This window comes from Sphaerodactylus townsendi, linkage group LG02 (genome assembly GCF_021028975.2).
Source record: "Sphaerodactylus townsendi isolate TG3544 linkage group LG02, MPM_Stown_v2.3, whole genome shotgun sequence".
NCBI lineage: Eukaryota > Metazoa > Chordata > Lepidosauria > Squamata > Sphaerodactylidae > Sphaerodactylus > Sphaerodactylus townsendi.
The window spans coordinates 41527014-41551328 of NC_059426.1; the positions used below are offsets into that span (position 1 = coordinate 41527014).

The window sequence follows — 24315 nt, forward strand, 5'->3', positions numbered from 1 at the left end:
GAGGGACCATAACTTTGGACCCCCTGAACCAGACTTCACCAAACCTTGGTGGTATCATCAATAGGGGCTCATGAAGATACTTTGAAATTTTGTGCTGCTATCTTAATAATTGCACCCTTGACAGCAGGCACCCCCTAAATTTCCCCAGATTCTCCTTTTAAATCCACCCCCTTCCTGCCAATGCTTGTTTTCTTTCTTTCTTTTATTCTCTCAATCCCTTCGGCATGGATTTAAAGGGAAAATCTGAGGTCCCAAGTTTTAACATTGAAAGTGATGCTGTTTCAGGGTGAGGGAGAATCCACCCCAAAATAGCATCACTTTCAATGTTGTTTAAACTGGGGACCCCAGATTCTCCCTTTAAGGTGGATTTAAAAGGAGAATATGGGCTCCCTAGTTTAAACACCATTGAAAATGATGCTGTTTGGGGGTGGATTCCAGCATCACTTGTTTAAACTAGGGAGCCCAGATTCTCCTTTTAAATCCACCTTAAAGGGAGAATCTGGGAGTCCTGACCCACAAATAACATTGAAAGTGATGCTGTTTCCCCCAGTTGGGGGGGGCTGGATACAACACCATAAAATGTTCTCATAGCAGTAATAAAACATTTTGAAAGCATTTTGAAATTGTTTTCAAAAATATATATATTTCTCCTGTGTGGCATGGCCCATTGCTGTGTTCAGATTTGTGAGTTGGGGGATGTTCTATAATGTGATGGTGACTTTGAAACGACCTGGTGGCAAAAATGATTGTTTGGTCACAATGGGGGAGGGTGGCTGCCCACGGGGGGGCATCAAACTCAGGTTTTGCCCAGGGCTCCAGTTTGCTTAGGTACACCACTGGGTACCAGGAATGGTGTCAGCAAGCGCCATGGCACTCACAGGCACTATGCTGGACATTCCTGGTCTCTTTCCTGTTCTCTTAAAGACAAGTATGATTGTAAGGCTTGTGGTAAGTGGTTTTTTCTACCAGATGTTGATAGAGGTTTTGCTTACTTTTTCAGCACCTATACAAACAGGCGTGGGAGAAAGACAAGACAAAGATTCACATTATGCCCGACATTCCTGAGATTGTTTTGGCAAAAGCAAATGCATTTAACATCAGCAATGTAAGTATGAGTGCTGCCCAGATGAAGTTGTGTTTCAGTCTCTTACCATGAAGGATAATAAGAAATGAACTATCAATCCATATATTTACCAACTCGGCAAAAACTGCCAATTCCATCCCAGCAAAGCTTAAATATAAGTGAAGCTGATCAATACCCAGCATAATAAACTATTGCCTTGAGGCACAATCCTTCACTGTTACTCAATGGATTGAATCAAGATTTCATTTTGCTGGAAGCCACACACGGCTTTCTGTTGACACTAGTGGAAGCACTTAATTTATTGGCAGATGACCTGTTGTGGTGGAAGAAAGTGAAACTGTTAGTGGAACCAAGTAATAGAATCCAATCCACTGACTTTAGTCCAGGACTGGAACATTGTATTAATTTTTTTAAGGATTGCTAGTTTGTAAAATGGAAAGAGTTATCACTATCAAATAAAAAATGGCTAACAGTTCGGATCCAGTGGAATTCCACTGTGGTTGATGTAACTATGATTCATTTATCAAGCTTCCTCTGAAGCATTAGAGGCTATATAGAGGTTATATAGCAAGAGAGGTCCCTCGGTGAAGAGGCAATACCAAATACTTACTGCTGAGCAAAGCTTTATTGGATCTCTTCAATACTATGGCATATTGCATTTCGGATGCATTCTTGGTTCTTCCTTGGAAAGCCACAGCCAGTCAGAGTACAGAATATTGACCTTGTTAGACTAATAATCTTGCTCAGCATGAGGCCACTTTACATGTGTGTATTGAACTGGGTACCTGGAATGTGATATAGGAAGAGATGGATACCTTTTTTCACCAGGAACTGGCTCTTGTCAGTTATAAGGATTGGAGTGGACCACCACAGGCTCACATATGGTCTACATCCAAATTGCAGGGATTGGAAGCAGAATGAAAACGAGCCCTTTGTTCATCTGTTCATTGCTTTGAGATGCTAGCAGATTATATATTATTGGGCAAAAGCATATTTGGCTAACATATTGCCCCTTGGCAAATGTGGAATGGATCTGAATAGAGGTGCTCATGGAAAACATTCTATGGATGTACAAGTGGATTTTTAGTTAAATGGCTCCTCTACATATCTTTTCTGTGTTATACTTTTTTCTATCACTTGACATAAAAAAGTCAAGCTGATTAAAGATGCCTGTGAAATTAAGGGGATGTTTTGTAGGCACACTTTACTTGATCTCAGTAGAGTTCTGGCTGTTAGTGCCACCAGGAAAAGTCCAGGTAGGCCAATGGTCTGGAGGCCACTCCTCAAGTCTCAGTGAATCTCCTTCACATGGGACAGCCCTAAACTGGGCAAGCTGCTACAGCCACTGCCACCAGTCAGTCCTCCCTCCATAAGGTGTGTGGCAGGGAGAGAACATGGTTCTCATCCCAGACCATTTTGCTTTTTCAGTCCACCCTTTTTTGAGTTGCATGTTGTGAACAATTCTTAACTTTCACAGATGCAGGCAACTTTCACAGATGCAGGCATCTTGTCCTGAGAGAATTTCCTGCCATTTGAATGAAACCAGTAGATTTCTAGCATCATCTCTAGGCTTTTTAAAAAAGTAAATCACTAGTTTTCATAACTGCAAAGAAAAAGCAGACACCAAAATGCCAGACTTTTTTTGCAATGTTTTGTTTGTGTAAAAATACATTGTTTTTATGTTAATTTATTAACATGATATATATGCCCCCATCCCCCTTTTTCAATTCACAGAAAATGTACAAACTTTCCCTAGAGGAGGCAAAGAAGAAGGGATATGATCTCAGAGCTGATGCAATTCCCATTAAAGCTGCTAAAGCTTCTCGAGACATTGCTAGTGATGTAAGCTGTTAAGGGAAAGCATGTTTGTTTATTTTGAAAATGTATAAACTGTGAAGTTTTATTTCAGGTTTAAATCAAAGAGTGCAATTTTAACCTACCTATTATCTATTTTATGGGTTTACAGTGCAATTTTAAGAATACATACCTGGGGCTGATCCCCGTTTAATAAACTGAGCAAAATTCTGAGACCTGCTTGAAACTGCTCTGTTTATGTGGCAGTCCTTAGCAGAGTAACACACCTCTAAGCCTGTTGATTTAAACAGGGTTGAGAAGAGTATACCCCTGTTGCCTTGCATTGCAGTGTTATAAATGTACTCTTCAGGGACAAGGTTGAGATGGCTAACAAAGTAAAAACAAGCAATACAGGCATAAAACATAAGACAATAAAAACAAACCATGTCCAGAACTTTTAGTTTGAGAGTGGGTTGGGAGTGTGAAACTGGATTGGGATTCTGTTGGTGTCCTACCCATGGTGCTGCCCAGCTGTTTCACTGGCTAAGTTGAGGTAAAATTTTGCATCTCTCACAGTTTTTCTGTTTTCTTTGCAGTTCAAATACAAGCTAAGCTACGAAAAGGACAAAGGTAAGCTTGTGGGCTTCCGCAGCCTCCAGGATGATCCCAAACTTGTCCATTATATGCAAGTGGCAAAGATGCAGTCTGACCGCGAGTACAAGAAAGCCTATGAAATCAGCAAGACCAAGTACAATACACCTGCTGATACTTTCAGTGTCATGGCGGCCAAGGAAGCACAAGCAAATATCACCAACACTAACTACAAAAGGCTCATCCACAAATACATCCTCCTGCCGGATTCAGTGCATGTAGAACTGACCAGAAACATGAATCGGATTCAGAGCAATGTAAGAGTTTGCCTTCTCTTTTTATTAGCGTTTCATCGCTACTATTCAGACCTACTTATGCTGATGTTTTGTGTTGCAACCAATAGTTGTTTATTTGCAGCTGTATTTTATTAATGACTTCTTTAAAAAGCAGTTTCATGCCTTTTGCACCTGCAGCACGAATACAAACAAGACTACAATGAATGGTACAAAGGACTTGGTTGGAGCCCAGCAGGGTCACTGGATGTCGAAAAGTCCAAGAAGTCCACTGAAATTGCAAGTGACACCAAGTATCGCCAGCACCCCAGCATTTTCCCATTTACAAAGAAGATGGACTCGATGGATTTGGAGCTTGCAAAATACAATGCTGGTGTTATAAATAAGGTGACCATTTTTATCCTACGAAATGATGACCCTGTCCTCTGAAATAAAGCTATACTCCATTCCCTTTCTTCTACACTGTTTTGATTAAAAAGTATGAGCCAAAAGACTGAAATAATAGTGTTGGAGATTTTTGGAAAGTGTATCCTTATCATTTCCTTGAAGTAAATTTCTTTAGGATGTAACTTATGGAAAGATGATTTATCTGCTGTCTAGTATCTTAAGTATTTCTTTGTTTTCCATTTGCCATTGAGGCTATTTATTAATACAAAAGCCAGCTCCCAACATTGGTTTGGATCCAGCACTTCCATGAATGGAAGGATTTCTGCTCATGGAGCCCTACTTTCTCACCCCCTGGTATAGACCCAAATGCAATCAAAAGAAATGTTGTGGTGGATCACGCTAGCCAATGGCCTCCATTTTCCCCAACAGGAAAGAATAGTGCTGTACTGGCCCTGACTGGGATATCCCAGGCCAGCCTGATCTTGTCAGATCTTGGAAGCTAAGCAGGATTGACCCTGCTACTAGTTTCATGGGAGACCTCCAAGCAATAGCAGGATCTTGATGCTGAGGCAGGCAATGGCAAACCATCTCCAAACATCTCTTGCCTTGAAAACCCCACACAGGGTGACTTGAAGGCACTTTCCACCACCACACTGCTAGATACTGTTGGCAGTGAGGACAATTAGGTCTGTGTATATCACAGTGGGTGGCCTGCCTCCACTGGTAAGGGATTCTTCAAGGTTATGCAATGTCTCCCTATGTGCAGAGTGTCAGGACCAAGCCTGTCAGTACCCAGATATCTTGCTGTGTAAGAATTGCAAATGTTTTCCTGTAACTGCTTTTCTGTTTCCCTCTTCCCTTCCTGGCAACTTCCTGGCGCCAGCTCTCCTGCGAGAAGGTGTGAACGGTTCCCAGGTTCTTTGAAGCTCTGTAGTGCAAATGTTGTAGAAATTGTAAGGCACATTTGGTGTGGGACTAATGGGGGGGGGGGGTTTGAAGGATATAATCTCTGGATCTAAGCTGGAGAGCTTAGATTCAGCTTTCTATTGTTACTCTACGCGTTGTTAGAAATAAACTGCTTTAGGATTTTCCTACGGTTTCTGTTATTTCCACGTTTGAGAGCCTGACACAGAGACCCCAGCGAGACACTGTACTCCCCAGGATGTACATACATGCTGCCAAGTTGCAATCAGCTGATGGTAACCCTAGCAAGGGGCTTTCAAGGCAGATGAGAAGAAGAGGAGGTTTGCCATTGCCTTCCTCTTCAGAGCTTTCCTTGGAGGTCTTTCTTCTGCTTAGCTGCCAAGATCTAATGAAATGGGGCTATGCCATGCCTCCTTCCCTCCTGCACTTGTCAACAGTGCTCAGAATATATATTGTTCCTTCACAGATGTGTATTTGCACACCCATGCAAATAAACACCAAACACTTGTTAGAATGAGGATCACTTTGTTAGTTTTACATAGAAATCAAACTGCAGAGATATAGGTACTGATAACACTATCAATATATGTATGGCAGCACTACTGAATATATTAACTGATGTCCTGTTATTTTTTCCCCCCTACAGCATGCATACATACAAGCATGGGAGAAGGATAAGACGACAATTCACGTGATGCCGGATACACCTGATATTGAGCTGGCTAAAGCGAACAAGTTTAATTACAGTGAGGTATATAAACATCTAAGAACTCGTTGTGTTGATTGATATATTAATTGCATCCCTATTAAGGAAGTGGGCATATGAATAACTAGCAATTACAAAGAGCTAATGGTTAAGAATCGTGGATTCAGATCCGTTGAGCCTTCAAATGAGGCATCTCTAATCGTATGTAGTTCTTTCTCTCAAAAAGACTCTATGTGATGCATTGTGCTGTGCAGGAACTCCTGTGATTCCAAATTTTGGTAAACAAAGAATCTGCTCACCACCTCAGCCAGTGAGTTTCCAAAATACCTAATTCAAGTTGCTGAGTTTAATTCACCACCAGCAGTGCTCAGCTCTTTTTGTTTCAACAGAAAACAGGCTTGAACAGCCTTCAGTGCTTTCATGAAATATCTTTTAACCCCAGCTTCCCATCTGTAAACATAGAGGAATGAAACTTCAGCAGTTCTGCTGAGATCTTACAACCTCCCATTTGCCAATGTTCCGTAGGAAACAGTCATGCCGGGTGATTTACAATGTTGTCATTATGTTGGATCCCAGCTTATTATAAGCTTTAACTATGGAATTGCTGTAAAATTAATTCTAAACAGAGTTCATGTTAACATGCCCCTTAGGGTGTTTGAAATAAAATTTCAAATTTCTTATCAGAAGAATTTTAAGGACAAGCCCAGTGTTGGGTTGCCTTCAGGAACTTTCTGCACATCCGAGGATCGTTACCTGAGGATCGTTACATGAAGTGAACTTTAAAGTGAATTCTAGCCACTTGAAGTGAATTCTAGCCACTTGCCAGTCAGAATAAGAATGATTTTGAGAGAATCAAAAGAGTTTTGATAGAAGTCACATTTCTTAAGAGGGTCTTATGCCTACCAACTCACAGCACAATAAATGTCTTTGAAAGGATCATGTGTTGAACATTTTTTCTTTTTCTTTTCCACATCAGAAATTGTATAAACTTGGTTGGCAAGAAATGTTAAAGAAAGGCTATGATCTCACAGCTGAAGCCATTTCAGTGAAAGCTGCAAAAGCATCACGAGACATTGCTAGTGAGGTGAGTCATCCTATAAATGCAGCATCCTGTTCATCTGACACATTCACCACTATTCAAATCTCATTAAATGAGGTTTTATTGTCAGTGTTATTAGTTGTTTCTCATACTGTATATGTGGAAGTCCACTCTTTGTGCACAGCAGGAAGCAGACTGGACTGGAGAGTGGCTTTGTGCCTGTGCTTCTCCCTCACCACCCGGTAGGGTTTGAAGCTTAATGGTAGCAACCAGCGAGAGTCTTCGTGGGATAGGGAGCTATATTTCATGACACCGTGATGTCACTTCATATTTGTAAGCTAGAATGACAACACAACAGTGAAGCTGTATATAAATATATGACAAGGCATATGATGTAGATACATAAATATATTGTATTATAAACAGTGCATAGTACATAAGCTAATATGCAACAATATAAAGAAATAGATACATTACAAAAAGCCAACCCTGTGTGGTAGTGCTGTAATTTATGTCCACTCTATTTGAATGGCATTGCTATCTTGTTTTGCTGTATATTCTAAAGTTCAGTGTCTTTTCTTGTCCGTTGTAGATTCTTAGGTTTTGTATAAAAACACAGTCTGTAACTTGAGCCAAACGTGAATTAAAGCTAGAGGGTAGGCAAGATAGACTAATGCCTCATAGTACTCACTGTTGCATAAGTATGATACCAGATGCTACTGTACAAGCTTTGGCTCAGGTGTATTCAATTAATGGAAATTTGAATGGTGCAGCAAAGCTGAGCACAGCCGGATCACTAATGAGAAGCAGCAGAAGGGCGAGCCAGATGAATAAAACCAATGAGAAGCAGCATGCAGGCAAAATGTGTTGCGTGCTAAACAATGCTTTCAACCTTTCTTCTTCAGTGCAAACACATGCTTCTAATGGGGTGGTGTGTGGTTTCTGGGCTGTAGGGCCGTGTTCTAGCAGCATTCTCTCCTGACGTTTCGCCTGCATCTATGCCGGCCACAGATGCAGGCGAAACGTCAGGAGAGAAAGCTGCTAGAACACGGCCATACAGCCCAGAAACCACACAGCACCCCAGTGATTCCGGCCATGAAAGCCTTCAACAATACATGCTTCTAATATTGATCCACTTGGTTTTTACATAACACCCACTTGAATCATATTTGTCATATGATATCAAAGTTCTTGTTAGCCAAAGGATGTTCTGTGCAAAACCTCACAACAAAGGTGGATTCCACATGGGCCAAAAACAGTGGTGTGAAAATGGTGTAAAATGGTGTAAAAGGGTTTACACCATTTTCACATCGCTGCTTTTGGCCCATGCGGAATCCGCCAAATATTCAGAAATATCTAAATGCCCATTCCTAGTAGAAGTTAAAGTGCTAGAATAGGATTGGGGAGACCTAGGCTCAAGTTCAGCCTTATGCCACAAAGAATGAGGTAAATATGAGACAAATAAAATCTTACCACTGTTCCTCAGTGTGTTAAATCACTACAAGGGTATATGCTTCATCTTACAGGTCACATCTCCAGAAAACATGGCACCACATGGATGTATTTATATATTATTTTTGATTTCACTCTCCCTAACTTAGTCTTACAGTAAATGTTTTTGTCATTTTAGTACAAGTACAAAGAAGGTTACCGCAAGCAACAGGGACATCACATTGGATTCCGCAGCATGCAAGATGATCCCAGACTTGTGCACTGTATGAATATAGCCAAGATGCAGAGTGAAAGGGAATACAAGAAGGATTTCGAGAAGTGGAAGACCAAGGTTAATTTGCCTGTGGATATGCTGGCTTTCTTGATGGCAAAGAATTGTCAGAACTTGGTTAGCGATGCGGACTACAGACGGATTGTTCACCAATGGACTTGTTTGCCAGACCAAACAGATGTCATTCATGCTAAGAAAGTTTATGAACTACAAAGTGATGTAAGTCAGGTTTCTAATTCACTCTTTTTCTTTCTCTCTCTCTCTTCTCTTTTGCAAATATATCCAGACAGTGAAGGCAGATTAAACATGCACCTTACCTACTCTGGTAATCCTAAAAGTTCCTGCTGGTGTCCTTGATTCCTCTAATTGAATTCTTCCTACAAAGAAGAGGAAGAGTTTGTATTTATACCCCCTTTCTCACCTGTAGGGACTCAAAGGGGCTTACAACCTCCTTTCTCTTCTCCCGCCCACAACAAACACCCTTTGAGGTGGGTGGGGCTGAGAGAGTTCCATAGCCCAAAGTCACCCAGCTGGCATGTGGGTGGGGCTGAGAGAGTTCCATAGCCCAAAGTCACCCAGCTGGCATGTGTTGGAGTGCACAGGCTAATCTAGTTCCCCAGATAAGCTTGCACAGCTCAAGTGGCAAAGCGGGAAATCAAACCCGGTTCTCCAGATTAGAAGCTACCTGCTGTTAACCACTATGCCACTGCTGCTCCTTATAAACTGCCATTTTCCTTATTTCTGTTTTAACCCTCTTTTCCTATGCCCACAAGGCCCTCTTAGGCTGTCTGCTTGGTTTCCTCTGTTTATTTTCTCTTTATCACCATACCTTTTCATTATTTTGTCTGCTCCTCTTTTGAGTTTTGTCTTGGGGAAGGTCCTTTTTTTGTTTTAAAGAATATATATCTTATGTCTGTTTTAAGCATAGTCAGGCTAAGTTCTAGAAGTATCTAAAGCAAAAAGAGGTAGAAATCAGCAGGAACCAAAGGGAGTGCTGCAATGTCATGGAGTAGAAGGTAAATACTTTTTTCCAGAGTGTATTATAACAGAGAATGGATAATCTGTTTTCTTCCAAACTAGAATGCATACAAAGCAGATCTTCAGTGGCTACAAGGAATTGGATGGAACGCATATGGATCTTTAGAATCAGAAAAGAACAAGAAAGCTTCAGAGATTATAAGTGAGCGGAAATATCGTCAACATCCGGACACTGTTAAATTCACAAGTGTTGCTGATTCAATGGAGGTGGTTTTGGCGAAAGAAAATGCCAAGCATAGAAGTGATGTAAGCTTTTTAAAAATTCATTAGAAAAAACAGTTGGTGTATGAATGGGGTGTTCAGAAAATGGTAATGAGGATCAAATAATGCTCATAAAGTTAACTATTCCTTTAATGCCATTATTGTAGTAATTCCTTTGAACTCAACAGAACTTAATTCCAGGTTAATATGTGTAGGATCCAACTACAGGTTAATCAGATTAATCTTTCTTCTAAGAATCTGATGCAAAAATAACTCCTCTGTTTAGAAACATAAGCATTTGTTGAGGAAAAATGTTGGCTTGCTATAGGTTGGTTTTTGATGTATGTATAACATCTGAAAAGCAGAGCGTTCAGACAGAATCAGTCAAGTACGTTGTAGCAGCTAGAGTTTTGGATTAGGCTGTGGGATGTCCAGGTTTAAATCCCCAGGATGCCATGAAATTCACTAGATACAGTCACCCTCTCTTAATCTATTATCAGAACTATTGTGAGGATATGGAGGAAGGGGAATGCATGCTGTCCTGAGCTCCTGGAAGGAGGGGGTAAGAATGAACTAGATTAGATAACATTTCCTCCTATTGGTTATTGCAGGTGGAGGAGTGGCCCTTCCTGCTCGGTAATCTAATTCCCAAAATAATACACCAGACAATATATGTAGTGTGGGTAATAAAAACTGGCCATAGCCAAAAAACTTACTGACAGAAAACACAGGAATCCCTCGACGTCCGGTTGCAGAGTGGCCAGGAAACACGAGGCAGAGCCCTTTATAGGCCCTGCCCCCAGCCCACTCTGATGACGTGCTCTCGCCATCGTGAGAACACGTCACCCATTGCCTCCGGCCCTCTGCACGTGCGCAGAACGGGCCAGATCCGCTGGGCCCCTCTGTGCATGCGCGGATGGGCCGCACATGCGCAGAACGGGCCATGAATCCCACACCGGGCCCCCTCTTCCCTCCTGCAATGGCGGCCGCGTCTTAGGCGCGGCTGCGCTTTTTAGGTGGCTCATTAAACGTTATGCACACGCCAGCTTCTTATTGTGTGAGTGAGAGGGTGTGATGATTGCTGATTCTCTCTTTCCAAGGCAGCCCTCTTTGCTTTATTCAATCCCAAGCAGCTGAATGGAGGTGGGGAGGGACTACAGCCAGAGAGGAGGGTAACAACGAGCTTGATTTACTGTTCTCTGAATCCAAGGCAGTGCCTTTCAGCATGTATATTAATTCATTGAGGTTTAGGGTTATCAAGGTCTTGGAGAAAAATATTTTGCCCTTTATCAAAGCCTTTATGTAGATAAGTGGACAGTTGAAACTTTTCATAGCACAAACATAAAAGACTCCATAAAAGGGGTGGGAGTTTATTCCTCCAGTTTTTTAACAACCACATTGACATAAAGAAACTATATCCAACTGACAAAGGGTATAATAGGGAAAAACTATTATCCAATAGAGGGAGCTAAACCCTATTGTAGCAAAGACAAACAGATGCTGAACCTTTATTCTAGAAAAAGGGATAGATTTATTAATTGATGAACGCAAGTACCTGAAAATAATCTGATTTCATAGTAACTGGCAATCAGACAATAGTGAGTACCAACAGATTTAGGAACAGTGACATCATCATGACCTCAGCAATTTTTGTGCCATTATTCAATAACCTTGTGGTCCCACTCATTACTTCTTGGACTTATCCAGTCAGGAGCATGTTTTTTCCCCCTGCTCACTATGTTCCTGACCCCCTCCCACTAAGTGGGAATTGACTCCCAAGCTGGAACATTCTGGGGTTTTTCTAGGAGATGTGTGGAGCTCACCAGAGTATGTTTGATACCTACTCAAGGCTTGTATAACAGAGGTCAGAATGGAGAAGGACAATAAAACATTTAATACCAAGAAATGTAGACATCCTGTCTGTACAAATAGATGAACTATCTCTAAATCCTTCTAGGACAGCTTGGCCTGTCTCAAGGAGTGGCCGAACATTCATCTATACATTTTCTGTTTGTTATTTTCCTAAGCACACTAACTTAAACAAGGCTAATGGGGCAAAGAGCACTAAGGTGATATAGCTACAGCAGCCATTACAGATTCTGTTAAGATGGCTTCTCCATCAGGTATCTGACAAGAGGAGCTTTGACTCTTGAAAACTTGTTTCTTGGAAATCTTGTTGGTCTTTAAGATACTACTAGACTTGAATCTTGCTTTTCTACTGAAGACCACCTGAAACTATGTCCATCTTGCACTTTAGGCTTTCAATCCTAAAAATACTTGCTTGGGAGTAAGCCCCACTGACTAAAATGGAGTTTACTGCTGAGTAAACCTGATTTGAATTGCTTCTCACAATCATTTTACATTTTACATAGGAAAGGCAGGTAATATTCAAGGTTTGATTCAACCAGTTTCCATTGGCAAAGAAGGAGGGAGTCTCTGACTATCAAAAAGGGGATCATGGTACTTACATTGGCAAAAGCCATGTGGGATGGGAGCTATTATAAGGGTAATTATGGTAGATCAGCTTGAGCAGAAAAAGCCAGCAGGGTCCAATCTCTTGTCTTCATACAGCAGCTGTAAAAGACCAGAATTATTTTCTTTAACTGTTACGTTTTGCCCAGCTTTTCACATTAGCTAATATGCTTTTGTAATTAGATGGTGAACGTTGGTGTTGCATATGCCTGTTCTCACTGACCCATCATAATTTTCTCTCTTTTCTAGAAACTTTATAGAGAAGCTTGGGACAAGGATAAGACTCAAATCCACATCATGCCGGACACTCCTGAAATTGTTTTGGCCAGAGCCAACTTACTTAACACAAGTGATGTAAGTTTGACACTAGATTGTGTGAGAAAACTTCAGTTGTATTGAACTTTTTTATCTGATGGGCTTTTATCATTACTAACCTTCCAAATTTTTTCTTTTCTGTTAATAGAAACTCTACAAGTTAGGATTAGAGGAACTGAAAAAGAAAGGCTACAATCTTCCTATTGATGCCATACCAATCACAGCAGCAAAAGCATCTCGAGATATTGCCAGTGAAGTAAGAGTTTCATTCACCTCTTTTATAGCAAAATATTTTAGAAAACTATATATATATAGAGAGAGAGAGAGAGAAAAAAAAAGGCATGAAAGTAAAAAAAAAAATAGCATCAAAAGAGAGAATTAGCCCAACTGTTGTCATTGGCCAATAATGCACAAAATGTCTGATGGCAATGCAGTTGAATGTCCGTCACGGCAACATTTCTTGTGTGGATCTAGTTTCTGGAGCCCTACTTTCACTTTTCTTTCTCTCCGCCACTTCTAGTGTGACTTTTAATTTGCTCTGCTGTCAAAGCAGGCAGATTTGCCAGTGAACACAGCTTTGCCCTGGACATCTTTCCTCCTCCCACAGCAGGCATTCCCACTCCCTTGTACTGCTGTCCATGGCCACTTCCTCATCCCTTGCCCACACACTTCCATGTTGCTGACTCCTTCCTGCTTCCCTAAATGCTCATATCAATATATCAATATATCGATGTAATAATAACTGAGAGTACAATACAAGCAGGGGCTCTTTTTGGCTCCACCCCATCTTCGCCGCTCTACTTCTGCCCTCCCCAGTGATTGGGATGGCTTTTAAAAATGTTATTTCCAACAATCCTATATTTTAAAATAATTTTAAAACAAGTCTCTCTCTTCTCTTGAGATAGCAGCAGCAAGAGAGAGAGAGAGTGGAGGGGAATGGAGGTGAAGAGAGTATCAGCTCTAGTCTTGGGACTACTGAGTGTGATGAGATCTGTTCCTTAGTATTTAATATTTCTTTATGATATGAGAAATTAGTGAAAAGTACCTTTTCTTTTCCATAGTACAAATACAAAGTTGGGTATCGCAAGCAGCTTGGCCACCATATTGGAGCTCGCAGCATACAAGATGACCCTAAACTTGTGCATTCAATGAATGTAGCCAAGATGCAGAGTGAGAGAGAATACAAGAAGGATTTTGAGAAATGGAAGACCAAGTACAACAGTCCTGTGGATATGCTTGGCGTCTTATTGGCCAAGAACTGTCAGAAACTAGTTAGTGATGTGGATTATCGCAATCGCCTACACCAGTGGACTTGTCTTCCAGACCAGAATGATGTTGTGCATGCCAGGAAAATATATGATCTTCAAAGTGATGTAAGCATCTTTTTAAAAAGAATTTGCGGACCCAGTGAATGGGTGGTGGGTGCCGGGCCAAGAAATGAGACAACACTGTGTGGGGGTATAGCAGGATACAATTTTTTATCAATTACAGTTGCAAAGATTTGGCTTGCCATACGGAATGGATCCAAGTCATCAAGTGACCTACCTGCCACTCAATATGTAATTCCCATCCTTCAGCCTGCCTCCTGAGGGAAAAGAACCTGGGATGGGATATTTGCACCTTCTAGTTCTAATTTTTCCTATGGTTACATTCTAGCTTGAAGTATTGTGATGAATTCTAACTGAAGCAAAATTGCAATTTCGTATTCAGAAGATCTTGAGTGGGTTACGTTCAACAATTGCAGATCATTCAACTGATTTAAATAAAACTCCTTTTCCTTCCTCTCCCCACAACAGACACCTTGTGAGATAAGTGGGCCTGAGAATGTTCTGAGAATGAGCTGTGACTAGCCCAAGGTCACCCAACAGGAATGTAGGAGTGAGGAAACAAATCCTGTGCACCTGATAAGACTCTGCCACTCATGTGGAGGAGTGGGGAATCAAATCCGGTTCTCCAGATTAGAGTCCGCTTGCTCTTAACTTCTACACCACATAGTAGGGATTGAAACTTGAGTCTTCCCTCAGTGGCTCTTGTTGGGTAACCACAACAGTATTTCCAACTTTCCGGCCCTGGTTTATGTCAGTAAAAAGCAGGTGGAGAGAGCAGAACTGTTTGACCTTTGAGGGAGGGAGGGTTCATAGGTAAACTTTCCAGCCTCCAGGCAACACCTAGAGATATCCTGTAATTATACTAATCTCTAGACTATAGAGATGAGTTCTCCTGGAGAAAATGGCTACTTTGGAAGATGGGATCTATGGCATTATACTACCAAGACCCTCCCCAAATCCTGCCCTTTTCAGAGTTGGCAACTCTATCCAAAGCACCAAGCTCAACAGCAATCACCACCAGACTTGCTATCACCTAACTTGAATGTGCCATCAAGCACTAGTTGTTTGTCTCTGTTCAACCACAGCTACCCCATAAAAGCCAGGGTAGATATCTAGACTAAGATCTGGGAATTCCGTTCTGCAATGGAAGCTCATTGGGTGACTTTGAACCAATCACACACACTCAACCTAATGTACATCACAGGGTTGTTGGGAGGATAACGTGGAGAAGAGAGAGTGCTATAAGCTGCTCTGGGTGCCTGGTGTGGAGAAAGGTAGCGTATAAATGAAGAAAATAAGTAATAAATGTAGCTGAAAGTGGGCAAATAAAATGTTGGTCGGTGGTGGATGGAAAGTAGAAAAGGAAGAATGAAAAGTGAACACATGAGGGTTGCCAGGAAGAGGAACTAGAGTGTGGAGGGAGATACAGGAAAAAAGTGTGCCCCCCCCCCCAAGACTTTGCATCTTCTCCACTGTACAGCTGGGCCCAGCACAACCCTAGTGGGTAGATTCATGCAGAGTTTTCCCTGGGGAGGTAAAGATGGAAAGCTAAAGACAGGCAAACAGATAAAGATAAGGTAGGAAGGTGAGAAGAAAGAGGGAAAAGGTGAAAAGCTATAGGGACTTTCAAGAAAAAGGGAACAGCGGGAAGGGGTAAACGACATGACCTACAAATCTTGGCAGATTTCCTGCTTGTAATTGTATTTATTTGTTTATTAAACATTTATAGCCTTCCTTTCCTCATGGTTTAAGGAGGCTTATGATAATAATGAAATCATCCCCAGATAAAATCAAAATAAAATAGTAAGCCCCAAATCCCTCCTCCCTTTCTCCTTTAAGAGATGTTTACTATTCAAACTCTCTCAAAGGCCCTGGCAAACTGACAGGCTTTGTGACACCTCCTGGAGATCTCTAAAGAGTGACCCCTGACATCTTCAGGGAGCCCATTCCACAGAGCCATAACCATGATGAAAAATGCCCAAGTTCTGGTTGATGCCATATGGGCCACCATAAGTGGTGGGACAGCCAGCAGATGGCTACTTGATGGCTGTGGTTGGTACACAGGGATGTATGTAAGGAGTCAGTCCTTCAAATATGTGGTCCTAGGTCATAAAGGGTTATGAAGGTCACAAGGAACACCCTGAATTGAACGTGGAAACAGCCTGCTAGCCAATGAAGTGTTTCAAAATAGACTACACATTTCCCTGGCAGCTAACCCATGACCCTAGTCAGGTTGCCACATTCTCAGTCCATTGTAGTTTCGATCAGTTGACTTCAAGGGTAGCCCCACATTAGAGTTCATTGCAGTAATCCAGCTGTCAGATTACAGAAGCATGGATCAATGTGGGAAGATCAACTGGGTCCAGGTAATGAGAAAGTTGGTGAGTCAGATGCAGCTGATAGAAGGCACTCCTGGCCATCATGTCAACTTGCTTTTAGCCTTCTCTGAAAAAGCCAATGCTGCTCCATCTAGAAGAATCAGAATCTGTCCCTTCCCAACCCGCATCATCTCTGCTTTGCCTGGATTCAGCTTCAGTTTATTCTTCCTGACCATAGCCTCAAAGCACTGGTTGACAAACAAGATGGATGCATCTCAAGGCTTGGGTAATATAATCTTTCTAATGCAGAAGAAAGCTGTGATTTCTATAAGTGCCCAGGTCACTCTGTATACAATGTCCTTATTACATTTTTGGTTTTGTAGGCATGATGGTAATCTTGACTGGGACACCAATAACCTTTTTTGGTAAATATGGGAGGGCGAAAGTCTTCACTGCCACTGGAAGGAAATATTAAAATTGTTGTCTACTCTGGTTTTTTTTAATTGTTATTTTACAGAATATGTACAAAGCAGATCTGGAATGGCTGAAAGGCATCGGCTGGTCTCCAAGTGGTTCTCTGGAAGCTGAGAAGAATAAGAGAGCCTCCCAAATCTTGAGCGACTACACGTACCGGCAACATCCTGGCCAATTCAAATTTACAACTCCTCTTGATTCTATGCCTATGGCTTTGGCAAAGCATAACTCTGAAATTATGAACCAAGTGAGTTTCATTCATTTATGCTGTGTTACTTAAAGAAAACTTCCAGAAATCAAGAGTGTTGTCTACATGTTTAAATTGTTTTTGTTAAAGCCTAGAAGTAATTTATACAGTTGTTTTATGTTGGATTTGAGGATTATAGCAGCGAATATCTGTTTTCTTCTTCTTTAAAAAGCTTGATATATTTTCCAAGTTTGGATTGTAATTTGGATTTTAAATAACAAACTGTAAAAAATTACTTTTGTTAAAATTTCTGTAATCATGTGTTTAGTTACCTGCTTTTTGTTATTCCTGTAGGCATATTTCTGAAGTCTGTTTCTGAGATTTGTTGTGGTTGGACATAAACCAACCCATCTTCACATGGACTACACAATTTTAAAAAGTTATCAATTGTACCCACCCATTTTTAATTGATAAAACTGGTTGTCCCTATATAATCATTTTTTTCTGTCACATGCTTACTATTAAAAAATCAGCAATTGATGAGTGCCAAGGCTCACTGCACGGGTAGAAAGATGTCTTCTTATACAAGGAAAGTCGCCAATTTCTGCCTATTCCTTGTTGTCAGCTGCAGCCCCACATGTCCCACTCCATCCCATGCTACATTCTACTCAGAGGTGGGATCCAGCAGGTTCTCACAGGTTCCCGGGAGTAGGTTACTAATTATTTGTGTGTGCCGAGAGGGGGTTACGAATTGGTGATTTTGCCATGTGATTTTTGCCTTAGTTACACCCCTCCTCTCAGCAGTAGCGCGCAGAACTTGAAGCAGTCTAGCAGGTGGTGCACCGGTGTGCATGGCAGCCTTCACCTGTGTGCATTTGTTTCCTGCCCAAGGACCGGCGCAGTGGCTGCGTCCTTGCCACAGCCCTGCCCAGCAATGCCCCGCCCCCGGAATGCCCGGCCACGCCCCCATTGTGCCCCGCCCAGCCCCTTTGGCGCTATGCCACAGTTTGAGTCCCACCACCATGGGAACCTGTTACTAAAATTTTTGGATCCCACCACTGATTCTACTCCCTGCAGGAACAGTTTTTATGGGTAGGAGAGGCTGCTGAAAGATATAAAATGGTCCTGAATGAATAAGTGGGGCTTTCCCCCTTGGACTGATTTCCTATCTTTACAAAGCAAGATATATAGGATTTTTTTCTCTATTCTTATCAGTCCAATGAAGTTGGACTACAGCATGGTGTAGTGGTTAAGAGTGGAGGACTGCAATCTGAAGAACTGGGTTCAATTCTCCACTTCTCCACGTGAAGCCTGATGGGTTTCCTTGGGCCAGTCAGAAGTCTCTCAGAAGTCTCTCAGCCCACACTGAGGCAAGCAATGACATACCGTCTCTGAATGTCTCTTGCCTCGAAAACCCATAGGTTGCCATGTCAGCTGTGGTTGGCACTTTCTACCAGTCACTTATGAAGTTGAGAAAAAGTGAGGTTCATAGTTGAAAATTAGGTGGAAATCCAGATCTTACATTTTTCAAATTTAATACCTTACCTATTTGACCAAATTTGTTCTCACTGGTACATGGTATATAATCATGTTTTAGTTTAATGAATTTTGGTCAGTGACCTGTGTGAGTAATCCTGTTTAATATTAACTGTATTAACTAATTAAGGAAATTTGTGTAGTTAATTTCCCTCATTTTTATGGGGAATGTTCCAGGATGGACTAACGTGTTAAAACAGCCTGGCATCAGGCAAGCAACATATTGATGGCGTTCATGCCACTTCAAATACCCCAATAAAATACATTTTTGTACTTCTGTCTTCATTAAATAATGTACTGGTTATTTGTTTTTAGCGCATGTATGTTGACGCCTGGAATAAAGATAAAACCAGCATCCACATTATGCCAGATACGCCTGAAATTATACTGTCGCAGCAAAACAAAATCAACTACAGTGAGGTAAACAAATTTATTTATAATGTCTGTCAGAAAACAAAACTCTGACAGGAGATTGTGTCTCCTTAAACATTAAACTGATGTTTACCATTCTTTCAGAAATTATACAAACTGTCATTGGAGGAGGCCAGGCAGAAGGGCTATGATCTCCGTCTGGATGCGATCCCAATCAAGGCTGCTAAAGCTTCTAGAGATATTGCAAGCGATGTAAGCCATTTTGGTTGTATGTCTCTAAATGTAATAAGGAACACAGAGCTTTAAAAATCCCTTGAGCTATGTCTAAAAGCCTAGACTTTTCTATGGCTAATTTGCAGCATGACCAGAATTTTTTTTTTGAGGATTTGTTTGAATGTTGATTCAAAAGCTATGATGACTGAATGTGATAGAGAAGTTATCAGGGAAGAAGGCTTAAGAGTTTTAATTTGGGCTAGATCATTGTAGTTAGTTTCCAGACCAAAGATGGAAGAAGCAACTATCTGTGAGAGTCCCTAATAATCATTAATATTGCATGAGTTTTAGGTATCCATTGCTATGCTAAAGAACTTTCTTAACATTTAGATGACACCCATCTGTATGCTCTAAATGTGTATCACAACTTAGGCAGATTAAGCAAACAATAACATTTTTCTTGATAAGTGACTTCTTGAAAGTTAATCTCTTTGTAAAAATGTTATATGTAAAACTTATTATTCTCTTCGCTAATAGTACAAATACAAAGTTGGGTATCGCAAACAGCTTGGTCACCATGTGGGAGCTCGAAGCATACAAGATGACCCTAAACTTGTGCATTCAATGAATGTAGCCAAGATGCAGAGTGAGAGGGAATACAAGAAAGATTTTGAGAAATCGAAAACCAAGTATACTACTCCTGTGGATATGCTTGGCATCCTATTGGCCAAGAACTGTCAGAAACTAGTTAGTGATGTGGATTATCGCAATCGCCTACACCAGTGGACTTGTCTTCCAGACCAGAATGATGTTGTGCATGCCAGGAAAATATATGATCTTCAAAGTGATGTAAGTAGTGATCTGGTTCAGCCTAACTGAACAGCAGAATTTCTTTGGGAGGTGCAAAGTTGGTCTATCAATATTCCTGTTTTTCTTTTGTTAATAGGAAGTATTTCCAAGAAGGTTTAAAAAGACTCTCAATAGCCCATGAGTCTCACAACTTCCCATTTTTAGGTAAAACTGGAGAACTGACAGAAAGGATATTACAATTCAGTCACTGAATTTGTGAATTATGCCAATCTACTACATTCCATTTTCCTAGGCCTACAAAATTCACTTCACGATACATGTATTTGTTTTGATAAATGCCAGTTAAATCTTAAACTTGCTGGTCTGAATCTTATAGTTCATTGATGTTTCAGAGGTCACAAGGATAGAGGAGTGTTGAAACCAGTAAGATTGTAGGTATTGGGTTTTTTTTTTTTTTTGCTGTGAGTAGATTTGATTTGGTTGAAAGATTATGTCTCATCAGCCATTGTGATCACAGGCAGTAAAAGAAGAAATGGATCTGTAATCCACAATTTATTTTCACCAAAGAAGCTCCACTGAATACATTGCTGTTCTAGAGCACGTAGATTGTAGATTGTCACTAAAGAATTCTCCCCAACACAAAGTGAAGCTTTAATGGAATATTAAAAGTGAAGCTTATTGCAATTTTTAGGATCAGTTGTTTTGATATGTTTGTCTGTAAAAGTTAACTAAACAGCTATTATGTACCGTAAACAGAATTACTACAAACTTGACCTTCAGTGGTTGAAAGGAGTTGGCTGGGTTCCTATTGGCTCATTGGACGTCGAAAAAGCCAAAAAAGCTGGAGAGATCCTAAGTGAAAAGAAATATCGTCAGCCCCCAGACACAATCAAATTTACTAGTGTGACAGATTCTCTAGAAATAGTCTTGGCCAAGCAAAATGCAGAAACAATGAATAAGGTAAGCACTATTAAAATGCACTGATTAACAATATACGGTGGATGAATATTGCAATGCTTACTGAAGTATTGAGATAAGGAAGTATATTGTATGGTTCCACAGTTGCTTTGGGTCAAGCCATAATGTGCATTGGTTTGATCTGTGGTGCTTTGCCAGAGATGTATGCATGTTCCTGGCAAAGCACCACAAGTGAGTCGTAAACAAATTTAAATAATTCACGACCTCTTTTAATGTTTGTGTCATCTTCTGAATTTGTGGCATCAGGAAGATGCGTCATGCTGATAATGCTAGGTTGGAGTGCTCATCTGAGAATAAGAATGTTTCTCCTGGAGGGTAATAAGGGAGGACGCTTACACTGAAAAACCCAAATGTGTATTGTTTTTGCAGCGTTTGTACACTGAAGCATGGGATAAAGACAAGACTCAAATCCACATAATGCCTGACACCCCTGAAATCACTTTGGCCAGAGAAAATAAGATCAATTATAGTGAGGTGAGCTTGTTTTGACACAAGGTGTGTTAATTTATGTTTGTGTTGTCATTCCATGTGAAGATGATGATCTGTGACTCTAGATACCTGTTAAGTAGTTTTGAGCTATCATTATAATGATTATTTATTGCCTAAGTCACATTATTGCAATTTGAGTTCATCATAGGGCGGCCACTTTTTTGTCCAAGTGTGTTGCTTTTTGTCTGATTTAGAATTTGTCCTGGGATTGGAGAAAGAAAAGACTAATTCCTATCAGTCCCATGGCAAGTATTAGGGCCTGTGTCCAGGATGATTAGATGACCTCAGGGCGCCATCCTGAGTTAATTAATGCTGCATTTTAAATAGGGAAGGGTTTATTTTTATTCTTATTAGAGCTGTTTTAATCTATATTTATTGTATTTAAAATGTTGTTGTGCTCTATCCATGTTGTACACCGCCCTGAGCCCTTCGGGGGAGGGCGGTTTATAAACCCAAATAATAAATAAAATAATAAATAAAATTTTCCCTTTCATCTACAGGCCAAGCTGTTAGACTGGCTAAGGAATCCCTGTAGACTCAAAAGAGATTAATCCACTTTCGTTCCTTGTTCCTAAGACCAAAGAAAGCTATGGAAATAACTTCCCCCTGTTATATGTTGGTTTGTCTTTCTGACATCAGAGAAAACATTATCAAACAAGCTGGGATACTAACTGCAAAGAGAACATTCTTGTGATCCATTGATGCAGTAGCTGCTACTGCATCATTTGACATGTGGGGGCAGATTAACAAATGAAGTATTTCTGATACTACATTTTGTAATAATAACTCTGAATAAGTCATTGCCAGTGGTGGGATTCAGCAGGTTCACACCATTTTGGCAGAACCGGTTGTAAAAATGGTGTTCGTAAACTGCCAGTTGTTAAATTGTTTGAATCCCACCACTGGGGCTCATTCTGTACACTTTGTACCTGCTGTACAAACTATCTTGCAAAGAAAGGAGATATGCCATGTTCAGTCAGAATTGTCTTTTTTTAAAATAATGGAAGCTTGTTCTTTTTTTTAAAGAGTTTATATAAGCGTTCACTGGAAGAAGCAAGGAAGAAGGGCTATGATTTGCGACTTGATGCCATTCCAATCCAAGCTGCCAAAGCATCAAGAAATATTGCCAGTGATGTGAGTAGCTATTTTATTGAAGAGTGGTGAAGTTCCAGTTAATAGCTGGATCTTAATGATATTCTCTAGAACTTACTGTTGGGCCAGGTTAATATGTTCTTGGATGTATCCATACGTCTTGATCCTATTTATGGTAATTCAGAGATACATCCTGCTAAGATCAGAGACTTCTATGCATGATTAAGGCCCATTGAGCATAAACTAATATTTCAATAAAACCAAACACATCTAGGTTTTTTTAAAAAAAATAAGTGTTTCTTCTGCTGTTGGAGTGCACTAAAAAAACAGGTTAGAACAATTTATTCTAGGTCCTCCATAATTACCCCAGAGGACTAGACTGTGTTGAGGAACTTAATAGCAGCTTTCTGTTTACTTTTCAGATAGAGCAATATTTCATAGTTTAGTTTGTCTCTGTATTCAAACTATGCAGTAGGTGGATCCCAAATTCTGAGGAAGTTAAATGATAAAATAGTAATTCTAGGCTAGGGACTAGAGCAGAATATTGGAGCGCATATGCTGATTATAGAATGCTGGATTCTTTGCTTTATTGCTGCTGAACATGTTGGCTGTCATAACTTTTATATATTTTAATTTCTTTACTATAAAGAAAAGACATTCCTCCAGAATGCCTCATGGCCACCTTGATCAATTAAGAACTTCTAAATTTGAATTTAAAGATTCCCGGTAGCCTAGGCTCTTTGTAATTCAGGGAAAGTATTATTAATAGGATGAGTGAAGTCCTTACCTGCTTATCAGCCACTGTACAACTGGCTGATAATGGTAAGTTTGGGATGTCTCTTCCAGATATATCAGGTCTCTTTCTGGAACACACAAGAGATGCCTTTTCGTAGAATTGGAAGAATTTTGTTGTTTTGTCATTACAGTACAGATACAAAGAAGGTTATCGCAAGCAGCTTGGTCATCATGTGGGCGCGCGCAGCGTACAGGATGATCCTAAACTTGTGCATTCTATGAATGTAGCCAAGATGCAGAGTGAGAGGGAATACAAGAAAGATTTTGAGAAATGGAAGACCAAGGTTAATTTGCCTGTGGATATGCTCGGTATCTTATTGGCTAAGAACTGTCAGAAACTGGTCAGTGATATTGACTACCACCGTTACCTGCACCAGTGGACATGTCTGCCAGATCAGAATGATGTCATTCAAGCTAGGAAGGCCTACGATCTACAGAGCGATGTGAGTAGAATTTATATTCATTCCAAACCTAGACATGCTTTTGTCAGCCCTGTTTGTTTATTCATAAGTCTGCCATTCTGTTAGGACTTTACAAGTGTCTGCTTCATTCAGTCAAGCAAGAGTTAACTGTTGAAGTCACATGACTAGAATCTCATGAGCTTCTGGAAAGATCTCTCCTTTCTTCTTCCAGCAAAAGAGGAGAGACAGACACATAGGCACAGGCAGACTGCACAGATACCCAGGCTGAGCACTTGGATACAGTTTGCTGTTCCTATGTTTAGTGTAAATTTATTTGTTATCTAATAAAGTTCTACAAAACAACTCACTTGCATCTCTGCCCTATTATTTACTCTTCTAATTCACTGCAGTACCAACACATTCACATTTAAATCAGGCGTGAGTAGGTCATTTTCAACATTTTCATGGAAGCAGTTAAGCAAGTGATGAATCTGTACTTGTTATTTGTGGCAAGATTTGTGAGTTTTGCTTGAGTAATAAATTCACGGATCTCATCTCAACGAATGTTGAAGGTTGTAGGAAAAGCAGTCATTGCCCCATGGTGCTCATCGCAAACCAGATTTCAGTTCCAAATTTCAGGTCTGGGCTGTAAAATTTAATCAAAACAGGAAAATGATGATGTGTCGTCTGCTGTTTCATAGCTGAGATAATGGTCTCAGTTTCCAGATCACTGATGTACGAAATAGTGGTTATCG

The 24315-nt window shown here is 40.6% G+C and overlaps 1 protein-coding gene across 50 annotated transcripts in view; it reads left to right on the forward strand.

Moving 5' to 3' along the window:
• Positions 1–24315, forward strand: part of NEB (nebulin) — a 207610-nt gene that overhangs the window by 68743 nt on the left and 114552 nt on the right. For all 50 annotated transcript variants that reach the window (XM_048486789.1, XM_048486795.1, XM_048486812.1 and 47 more), the window contains 19 exons: positions 1001–1105; positions 2819–2926; positions 3475–3786; positions 3943–4149; positions 5720–5824; positions 6756–6863; positions 8449–8760; positions 9622–9825; positions 12502–12606; positions 12716–12823; positions 13629–13940; positions 16731–16934; positions 18726–18830; positions 18927–19034; positions 19533–19844; positions 20562–20765; positions 21153–21257; positions 22299–22406; positions 23291–23602. In XM_048486789.1, the coding sequence (XP_048342746.1) occupies positions 1001–1105; positions 2819–2926; positions 3475–3786; positions 3943–4149; positions 5720–5824; positions 6756–6863; positions 8449–8760; positions 9622–9825; positions 12502–12606; positions 12716–12823; positions 13629–13940; positions 16731–16934; positions 18726–18830; positions 18927–19034; positions 19533–19844; positions 20562–20765; positions 21153–21257; positions 22299–22406; positions 23291–23602 (3444 nt within the window). The remainder of the gene's footprint in view (positions 1–1000; positions 1106–2818; positions 2927–3474; positions 3787–3942; positions 4150–5719; positions 5825–6755; positions 6864–8448; positions 8761–9621; positions 9826–12501; positions 12607–12715; positions 12824–13628; positions 13941–16730; positions 16935–18725; positions 18831–18926; positions 19035–19532; positions 19845–20561; positions 20766–21152; positions 21258–22298; positions 22407–23290; positions 23603–24315) is intronic.